Source organism: Mytilus trossulus, chromosome 3 (assembly GCF_036588685.1).
Source record: "Mytilus trossulus isolate FHL-02 chromosome 3, PNRI_Mtr1.1.1.hap1, whole genome shotgun sequence".
NCBI classification, from domain to species: Eukaryota; Metazoa; Mollusca; class Bivalvia; order Mytilida; family Mytilidae; genus Mytilus; species Mytilus trossulus.
Genome location: NC_086375.1, coordinates 61,452,558 through 61,464,148, shown reverse-complemented (window position 1 = coordinate 61,464,148; position 11,591 = coordinate 61,452,558). Strand labels below are relative to the sequence as shown.

The 11,591-nt window shown below is 31.5% G+C and overlaps 1 protein-coding gene across 1 annotated transcript; it reads left to right on the top strand.

The window, feature by feature from the left end:
* Nucleotides 1–1,356: 1,356 nt before the first annotated feature.
* On the top strand, nucleotides 1,357–7,168 carry LOC134710926 (rhamnose-binding lectin-like). Its single transcript, XM_063571342.1, has 6 exons — nucleotides 1,357–1,369; nucleotides 2,358–2,630; nucleotides 3,257–3,580; nucleotides 4,580–4,867; nucleotides 5,539–5,733; nucleotides 6,867–7,168. Exons 1-6 carry the CDS (start codon nucleotides 1,357–1,359, stop codon nucleotides 7,151–7,153), a joined length of 1,380 nt encoding a protein of 459 aa, XP_063427412.1. The 3' UTR covers nucleotides 7,154–7,168.
* The last annotated feature ends 4,423 nt before the right edge of the window (nucleotides 7,169–11,591 follow it).

Below are 11,591 nucleotides of genomic sequence, written 5' to 3'. Positions count from 1 at the left end.
ACTAATTATATCAATGAGAGTACTCACAACTATTGAAAGCTAGTGCTATGCAAATATCATCTAATGACTAAAATATTAATCAATACACATCAAAAATGCAATGGATTTAGATTAAAGCTGTTATCAGTTGTCAGGAAAAAAACACAACCTTGTACAATGCCAATATACAGGTATCCACTGATAGTAGAGCCATGAATGAAATATTAGTACCAAGAAAATAATATTGAAAGATATAATTACAGTGTTGAATTGATAGCATTTCAGAATTATAAAAAAAAGAAGATGTGGTATGATTGTCAATAAGACAACTGTCCACAAGAGACCAAAATGACACAGACATAACAACTATAGGTCACCATACGGCCTTCAACAATGAGTAAAGCCCACAACCTCTGCGTAAAAATGAAAATATGCTATGACTAGCCAACAATAAGTTTTCTACGGGTACAGCCAAACTTTAAAACCAAATCTCATATCAATGGAAGTATTTAAAAAGAAACATAACCATCCAAAAAAGGAAAATTAACAATACTGAACGAAAGATCATCCCTTTTGTCGTAAATTATAGTGTAGACTTAGAATTTCCCGTGTAAAACGAAAATATCTAAATCAAGGATAGGACATTTATTACTGTCTATATTTGATGTCTTTAATATAAGTTTCTATGGGTACATTTCCACAATGCATACTTTCTTAGGCTTTGTCTGGAAGTACTTTATGATGTTCTATGGTGTTTTTTGTTATTATTATATTTTTTTCTTTATTCCATGATTTCAACTTGAAAAGGTTTTAAACAGAACATATGGGGTTGTGTTTTAGCTTTTGTATTCGTTTATAAGCTCTACGGAGTTTGTAATGATGTTAATTGATTCTTGTTAAATAAAGTATTCCATGTTAAAAAAAAAAGAAAAATGCCAGTCAATGACTGAAGTTTTAAGGATAGTCTTTCTGCTTTGGCTTAATTGAAATGCACTTTTAACTCTTAGCGTACATGGTGCAATACTTTTTTTTCCAACCTTATCAAAACTAATCTAAGTATGTAATATATGAATAAAAAATGACTTTATTTTACATGCAAGGGGTAATCTCGTCAAATATTTTTACAATTGTATGTAAAATATATATTATATATACAATCATATTTGTAACATGTTTTACCAGATTACCATAACTATAACGTGCATATTACACTTCCTCTTAATAAATTAAATGCTGCAAAAAAATGGCTCATACATAATATAACGGGTTGATATTTGTTTTTAATTCCTCTCTCTTATAGTGTAAAATCGATTGCAATTCACCACCATGGATTACAGATTTGAGATAGTTTGTATATTTCTTCTACAAACAATGATAATGGCAAGCCAAGGTCAGTTTAATTATCATTTATCTTAGTAATAATATAGCTACAAATGTAGAACCTTTAAAACTAAACCTAATGAAGTCTTGGTTTTATTCTCATACCTGATACAGTTATTCCAGTGCTTAATCCATTTGATAAAGAATCAGACATTTGAAAGAACAATTGCACAGATAGTAGGACGGCAAACACATTTCATAATTTGAAATACATTTATGTAAATTCACGAGAGTTACCACCAAGTCTAGTGACTGTCTTTTGAAATCAGTTTTCGTGATTAGTTTTTCGTAATAAAGGTATTTAGATTCAGTTATCAAAATAGATATGTCGAAACTCTCGACTGATTTCGGTGAAAGATGTGTACGTCGGCATTTTATTTTCGCAGTTTATTAGGTGCTTTAACGAAAAGCATTGTATAATTCGGTAATTTTTGGAAACCAAGATACTACTGCAGGTTTTTTTTATTTTCAAATATAACAGATTAATCAGTTTTTCTCTAAAAGTTTTAAGTCATAAAGAATATGATAGTTTATAAAAAGAAAAGCAGTTTGCAGTAGGATGTACTTTTACATTCAGTTTTGTTTTTATACAGTAACGCTACAATTATTCATCTACACAAAAAAAAGAACATACAATAATAATGATTACACCATGACAAGCAGGGAATGTCCAATGTTATTCCTACAACGAAAATAACAGGTTATAATCCCGACCATAATGTAGCCAAATAAGAACGTTTATGTTCGGAAATTTTACAATAAGAAACTGATGGAAGTTCTATTTTTTTCAACACGCATTCTATACCGGAAATATTCCATCAATTAATGTCAAGATAAGGAGCATTTTAAAAGATTTTGTAGCATGAAAATGTTAATCAGTAGGCTCTATTCTGTTTTTTAACGATTAGACAATTAATCACACAGTTTGAATTTTTATATCAACAACCATTTTCTTCAAAATAAATCAGAATATAACTAACTATTCATTTATAATTCAGATTTGACGAAAGTCATATGTGAAAATGAGGAATCCACCATAGATTGCAATGGCAGAGAAATCGTTATAGTCGACGCATACTTTGGTCGTAGAGATGGTACTACATGTCTGAAGACAGGACAGAAAAGCGAAAGTTGTGAAACAGGAGCTAAATCCGCAGTCACACAAAAATGTTTCCGAAGGCAAAGTTGTTATCTTGAAGCTAAAAGTTCAACTTTTGGGACTGATTGCACTAATACGGCAAATTACCTGAGTGTAACGTATAGATGCAAAGGTTTGTTGAGTTTAAATAAATGCAAATTACTAGTAGATAGCTATGCTTATTCATGGATGTCATAAATACTATATATTTTTCGATGTATACCTATTTTGCCAAAAAGACATCGCTATTGTTTAGTTTCAGTAGCGTTAATCAGTTTCTACCTTGAATGAAGGAAAGATTTGATCCCAAAATCAAGACGAAGACTTCAGAACTGTTGTTTCTCCACTTTTCTACCAATCAATTTACATTTTAGGAGTAAGAGCACATACTGGTCAGCTCGGAGGTGGAATATAAACGGAAAAGTTGACTTGTCTTCATGTTTTCTTGTCATATATAAGATGACTTACTCAGCTTGACACTCTAATGCCCAAAGCATGGTATAATCACATGATGTTTTGATAAACTACTAATCTACTTATGTTTGTTGTAAATCTGATTTATCCTAGTACAATAAATTCATTATACATTTATCAATAAATCGCATATTGTTGAAAATCTTCACAAATTAGATCTATATCTCTTAAAAGTAGTACTAAACAATTTCAGTGAAATAAAATAGTTATTTCAGGAACAGAATTTTAATATATTTTACTATGCACTTAACCTGTACAGTTGTAAAATGATAACATATTTTTCAGATTATCCTACAAGTTTAGTTATCTGTCAGAATTATCAAGCAAAACTTATTTGCCCTCAAAACCAGCAGATACAGATTACTAGAGGATTTTTCGGACGAAGTAATAAAGTCACATGTTTCATCGGTAATGTCGGAAATACAAAATGCAGTGCCTCTGGCGTTCAGCAGAAGTTAAGAACACTGTGTAATGGTAAAAGAGAATGCTCGTTGTCTGCAGGCCCTAATATGTTTGGAAATCCTTGTCCAGGAATTACAAAGTATTTAGAGCTGCAATATAAATGTGTTTCGATAAAACCATCATCATCACCAGCAATAGCAAATAAAGGTATGGTTATGTTTCGATAATTTGCATCTGCGACCACATATGTAATATTAAAAAGAAGATGTGGTATGATTGCCAATGAGACAACTTTCCACAAGAGACCAAATGACACAAAAATTAACAACTATAGGTCACTGTAATGCCTTCAACAATGAGCAAAGCCCTTACCGCATAGATAGCCGACAAATGCCCCGAAATTACAATGTAAAACAATTCAAACGAGAAAACTAACAGCCTTATAAAGTTTGTCAAGAGATCATGGTATTAACTTTTACACCAATCAAACAAAATTATAACAGTCGGTATAATACCAAAATTTTCCGTTTAAAGCGTCGAAAAGTATTTCATCTCAAAAATATCAATGCACGGGGTCTATGATGCGGGTTTAGGTTTTAGAACATGTTGGTTTTTTTCAATATAGATACAGTACTTTATGTATTCTTGTATACTTAAATTATCAGCCAAGGCTGTTAACTGGAAATGAGTTCATTTGTGACTCTAATAAAGCTAGTCATTATAGTAAGTAAGAAAGTATCACAAAGTTAAAAATAATTTTGAATTAGAAAAACATATCCTACTGGACCTCAACAAGTGGGGTTTTTTTTGGCTAAAATTGTAAAATAATGATTAGTTAGTTAGCAACTTACTATTAGAAGCTGGTAGGTATACTTGAACGCCCTTAAAACAGAATATGTGTCCACATTGCAAAGATGGAATTGAAATTGAAAATTAGTTCCATTCCCGCATTAATATTTCAAGTTACCAAAGCTTATTTTATGCAAAAAGTATTTATCATCAGGAAATTGATCCAAATGACATTAAAACTATATGGAAATAGCTACTTGGAACATCTGCTAATCGCCGCAATGGATGCTCTTTAGTAACTTGGAATTTCTTACCTTTCAAATTAGCTAATGGTTTCGTATTTGTGTCTATTGACAATTATTTCGTGTGAATATTTTTGGTTATAAAATTTTTAACTAAGTTCTTTTTATGTTGCAGACCAGCCTCGTTGGAAATTGCTAACATTATGTAAGACTCCAGACTTTAAACTGCGATGTTATAAGAAGTATGGTAGAGTAATCGAGGTGGTGAGGGTTATGCACGGGAAGACTAATCTAGGAACATGCACAAAAGGAAACAAAGCAACATGTGAATCTGTTTTATCCAAACTTAGAAGACAATGTGACAATACACATATATGTCCTATTAAGCCTGCCAGTTTTGGTTTAGTTGACCTCTGTCACGATAAATCAAAATATTTGAAGATAACATATAAGTGTAAGATAGGTAATGTTATTATAAAAACATACTTATTTTATCTTAATGTCACTTTTCTTGGGGTCTTATTATTAAAACTTGTAGCTTAAAGTTTTTTCAGAGATGAAATTTTACGTTTTCTGTAACTAGGTTGATGACTGATATCGATGGTACTTTCTAATAGGTTAGACATATACATATTAAACTTTAAAGAACAACACATGAATCTGTTTTAGCTTACTACTATACAGATAGTGTAAGCTTAAACTCATTTTCTCTTTTTTTTATAATACTAATGTCATAAACGAAATTCGTTCTTGGTCAAATAGCATAAACAGTATCAATTTTCTACAAAACTGAAGAATCTTGAAAGCATACGCATTTATTTTTCCATTTGAAAATATTAATAAAGTACTGATCAATGCTGACCAATAAAGGCTCCAAATATAAATTTGCGTGTTTATTAAAAAGTTTAACAAAAATAGCAAACTTCAAAGCAAATTAAAAAAGGGAAATTAATTAAAACTGACAACGTCAAACGCTATCAATCCACGGCATAAGCGAAAACCAACGGCTATTTTCCTGACTTGTTATGGTATTTTTCCGGAGAAAACTTGTTTTATAGTTTCGTGATTTATATTATTATCAAATCTTTGACGGTATATTGAATTAATCAACACTCAAAAACTATTTTTAACTAGGATGTTCCCGTTCACAATTTGAATGCAGGTCAGATAGAACTTGTAAACCAGAATCATTCAAGTGTAACGGTAAAAAAGAATGTTCAGATGGTAGTGACGAAGACGATTGCTTCTCAACAACAACAACACAACCGCCAGCACCTCCACAACAACCACAACAACCATCAAATATACCCACAGAGGACGATGAAGACGGTAAGAACTGTATTGATTAAATTGATTTAACCATTAATAGGTATCAGTTACAAAAGTACGCTTATTATGGTCAGATAGTAATAATGCGTCACTACAATAAAATGCAATATACCGACCTTGCAAAGTCTGTATAGCCATTCAAGGTCGATTAAAACTTCCAACTGTTGTATACACTATTACCAGCATGTACAGGTTACAATTGGACAATAATTGACAGAAAATATGAGCACTTTTTCGTTGTCTCCTTATCTGATTATGAAGCTGTCATTTTTTTGAAGGGGCAACATCATTTAAGGTTGAATATAACTCTGTGTAACCTTTATTGTAGGAATGAAAAATAAGGCTTAAGTATATGTTAGTTTAGAATGTTATGACATTTCGTATCCATGGACTCTTCAAGTTGAAATTCTTCAGAAAATTGTAAAAATATAGCTTACATTTATACTTGTCGAAAGGAAAACTATTTGATAAAAAAAAAACAGTTAAAGTTTTCAAATAAATGTTAAAAAGCGAGCTGACATTTTGGTTTTAAAGCCCTTTAATTAATTGGTGAATATTGTTGATACAACAGTACGTCAACAATCTGCACACTTTTAAAAATGTTCACAGTTTAAGGACATCGTTTACATAGGTGTACATGGAAAAAAATAACAGTCGGCTGACATCGACCCTATATAATTTTATGATCACCATCACGAGTTGTTAAATAGATACGACGTGTTGGTGTCTCAACTCACTAGGGATGTGTTTTCGTTGTATTATATCTTTAATAGCATTGAAGTCGCATAATCTTTTTTTTTACGGGTTGTGTTCTTTACCCGAATACGACTCTTTGATTGAGAGTGATAAGATGCATAAAAAGCAAAAGACGGCTTTCCTCAGCTTTTGTCTCTTCATAATTATTTTCTATGGATTGAACATTGATAAACTACTGTAGCCTTAATTTAGTACCGATACATCCATTGTTAAATTTTCTGTTCAGTATATTTAGTTTTTCTAAGGATTGTTGATGACACCTTCATCCCAAAATTATCCATTCACCTTAGTTTAGCTACACAGGATCCATAGACCTTTAAGTCACATATTATGTTGATATCTAATCTATACATGTCATTGTTTTTACTTCTTTGTAGTGATGAATATTCATATATGCATAGACGACGACCCCACGTTAAAATGTGACAAAACCAAGAACGCAGTCATCGATGTGAAACAAGCAACGTATGGAAGAAACAGTGTGAGAACATGTCCAATGGGAAACATAGGAACAACCTCATGTGGTCCAGTAAATATTCTTCCTGATGTTAAAAAGAGTTGTAATGGAAAACACTCATGCAGTATTTATGCACCATCCAAAGATCCTTGTATGGGAACAACTAAATATTTCAGGATACGGTACAGCTGTATAAAGCGTAATTAAATCTGTTGTAAAAATTAGTCATTTGACTGTTTGTTGTCTCCGACTCAATTATGAAGGTTTATCTACTTTTCAATATTATATATTGATATATACGTTATTGAGGTAGAATATAAATTGATAGGAATAGGAAAAGTTAAAGAGACGACATGGTCAATAAGATGAAAAGCATATTTTTTTTAATTATTCTAAGAATATACCATATTATATTAAACATTATTTAAAACCAATTTCGAACGTGTTATTACTTTTACACCCAACAAATAAAGGTAACAGTATTATACCGCTTTTTGAAATTCATAAATCGATTGAGAACAAACAAATTCGGGTTACAAACTTAAACTGAGGGAAACATATCAAATATAAGAGGAGAACAACGACACAACAGAAACACTAAAATGCAAAACACAGAAAAACGAAATATAGGATAACCATATCCTTTTCCTAACTTGGTACAGTACATTTTAAGAAAAAAATTGTGGGTTGAACCTTGTTTTGTGGCTAGACAACCTCCGCTTTTATGACAATTTAAATATAACACTAAATTGACAACATTACATGACAGGACTATAATACAAATAAATGGAAGAATATATTGATATATACGTTATTGAGGTAGAATATAAATTGATAGGAATAGGAAAAGTTAAAGAGACGACATGGTCAATAAGATGAATAGCATATTTTTCTTAATTATTCTAAGAATATACCACATTATATTAAACATTATTTAAAACCAATTTCGAACGTGTTATTACTTTTACACCCAACAAATAAAGGTAACAGTATTATACCGCTTTTTGAAATTCATAAATCGATTGAGAACAAACAAATTCGGGTTACAAACTTAAACTGAGGTAAACACATCAAATATAAGAGGAGAACAACGACACAACAGAAACACTAAAATGCAAAACACAGAAAAACGAAATATAGGATAACCATATCCTTTTCCTAACTTGGTACAGTACATTTTAAGAAAAAAATTGTGGGTTGAACCTTGTTTTGTGGCTAGACAACCTCCGCTTTTATGACAATTTTAAATATAACACTAAATTGACAACATTACATGACAGGACTATAATACAAATAAATGGAAGAACACACGGGACAGCGAAACACACAAATACACAATATACTAGAACATTACGACAAGCGTAAAGTTATTAAAGGTGCCAGGCTTATAATACACCAGGTGCGTGTTTCGTCTACATAAAGCTCATCAGTGACGCTCAGGTCAAAATAGCAAAGAAAGTCAATCAAACAATCGCACTACTTCTTCTTAATTACAGACATTCTATATGAAAATTAAAAAAGGTTTTGTAACAAAGAATGGCTCAGTTTGTGGTGGATGGTAAATATATTTGTAAAAATAAAATTGTATGAGGAGTCCTGTTTTGCAAAATTTTGTCTCTTCATTTCCTGTTTTCTATACTGATCATTATAAACTGCATAAAGGGATACATTTCAGAAGTTCCTGCATATTAAAAACAAGGGATATTCGTTATAAGATTTAAGTCTCCAACTTAACGTTTCACGGACACTCGCTATCATTACTTGGTCTACTGTTAAAGAGTATCCTTGTTACCAATTGACCACGGATGTTCCACTTTTTTTTTAGCTTATAATTCCGCCACATATCATGTACTTGTTGATAACTGTCATCGCTTTTCATGTTTTATGAGCTTAATAAGGAGCCGGACTTAGTCTTCAGGATTTTATATAATATGTCGTTGGCTATTATTTTTCGTTTTTCTCCCTTTTTCAATTCGGCCATGATGCTGTTTGTCTTTCTTCTATTTCTTTTTTTGTTCTTGCAATTTTCTTCATATTCTTCCTTTTCAAAAAGCAAACAATAGGGTTCACGAAGATATGTTGTTGACGACATATCTTACTAAGTTAGCGGGAAGCGTAAAGTGAATATTATATTCTTTTGTAAATTTCGTAAGTAACTTTCTGTATCCAGTGAACTGTATGCAATTAAACAAGGATTTTTTGGATGTCTCAGAGCAAACATAAATATCAGTTATTCATTCCCATACATCCATTAGAGAAATTTGTGCAAGCAGCACACTCCTATCAATGAAGTCCGTATTTTGTTTAAAACATGAACTATCGTAACATTATAATTTGGAGAGAGAAAAACATAACGTTATAACTGTAATGATCTCAGACAGTTTATAAATTTGTTCATTGTCTTGTTGTTTTGTTATAGTTAATTTAAACTAGACTCCGCACGGTTCAAATTTTCTTAAAAAATGTTAAATGTACCTATCCTAAATTTAACTATCGTAATCCTTTTCTTTTAAAGAATCTTACAAAATGAAATTACTAAATCTCGTGTTAATGCTCAAAATCATTTTTTCCATTTATCTATTTCCTACAGAAATGAGCAGTTAGAACAATCTTCACTGTAGATCTAAGAGGTCAATATAGTGTCCATATACTAACCTATATACAGAAGGGTTTCTTTTTTGTTCTTTTCGACAAGTGTATGCAGGCATTAGTTTTATTAAAAATAGATTTTGATAGTAAATAAGTTTTGGTCAATATCGTGATGCTTTTTTTATAACCTATTCTAGATACACTTCAACTTAAAAATAAGAAAAAAGTAAAATCACAAAAAAAAATTAATCCGAGGAAAATTCAAAACGGAAAGTTCCTAATCAAATGGCAAAATCAAAAGATAAAACACATCAAACGAAATGACAACAAAACTGTCATATTCCTGACTTGGTACAGACATTTTCTTATGTAGAAAATGGATGATTGAACCTGGTTTTGTAGCTAGCTAAAACCCTCACTTGTATGACAGTCGCAGCAAATTCCATTATATTGACAACGATGTGTGAACAAACTAAACAGGCATAATATTATAAATGTATGTGCCTGTCCCAAGTCAGGAGCCTGTAATTAAGTGCTTGTCGTTTGATTATGTGTTACATTTTTGTTTTTCGTTCATTTGTTTTAAATAAATAAGGCCATTAATTTTCTCGTTTGAATTGTTATACATTGTCATTTTGGGGCCTTGTATAGCTGACTATGCGGTATGTGCTTTTCTCATTGTTGAAGGCCCTACGGTGACCTATAGTTGTTAATTTATGTGTCATGTTGGTCTCTTGTGGAGAGTTGTCTCATTGGCCACCATACCACATCTTCTTTTTTTATATGAGGTAAAAATGTAAAAAACAAATAGGGATACAGCAGTCAACAGTCAACATTATATTATTATCTTAATCACTTTAAAAAAGTATAAAAGAAGCCCATACAGACCAAGCATATTAGCAAACATTAAAGACAAGAGTACACAAATTTACTATAGTATAATAACACATTATGTATCATATATGTATTAATGAAACATAAAAAGGCATATAGACATGTTTTACAATAGCACAATAGCGTTATGTATAAGTACAGAGCCGCGCTATATGCATTGAAGTAACTCCTAAGAGCATATAGACATAGCTCATTAGAAAAAGAGAATACGAGCATATCAGATCATATCATAAACAATAAAATAATTACATGATGTACAAGTACAAAAACTATCTTTATCACAATAAAAACAAAAAATATTGAACAAGAGGCAAAAAAGGCATATCACATTTAACTTCTTTCCTTGCTCTTTTATTTTTGAATTTTATTAATGAATGTTAAATCAACCTCTATACGATTGAAAGATTTTCAGGACTGGAACCGAATTGTTAGATTAACATTGACTCTGGCATAGAATTGCGCGTTTGACGTCAGAATGTAAACATCACACAGGTAGACATCTAAGTAGATATAATTCATAAAAAACAAAAGTCAAAGATTTAAAATTCTCGTCCACTTGTACCACCTAGCCCTTTTATTGATGAAAGTAAAGGACAAAATATAGATTTATAATAATAATTCGCTTTCGGATATGTCATAATCGATGGTAAAAGGACGGTTTGGTGTGAATGACAAGTGGAACATATAAGTGATCATCTTTGAAACAGATATTCTGTAAGGGTCTACCCAATCGTAAAGGTTTTTGTTAAACTTTCGGAAAAAATGACTTGATGTTTACCCTTTAGAACCCTGATTCAAAAGCTTCCTTGTAAAAGAAAATCATCAAAGATACTAGGCTATTATTTTTCAAGCAAGGCACGCATTACGGCTACAAAATACTCGGTGACGCTAGAATAAATAAGAGGCGCAACAATGCGGCGTCGTTAAACATGTTTAGTTAGATCTCAACCTTCCCCTATACCTCTAGCCAGTAGAGAAAAACAAACACCCAACAACACACACAATAAAAAAGAAGGCCGATTCCGACATCAGAATAGGTAACAGAAGAAACTAATCACAATGACAATAATACATAAGAAAACAAAGGACCACTAGCAGTTACTTACATGCCAGCCCCAAACCCCAACTAAACCGATCGAAAGATTATGTCTTCATCAGATGA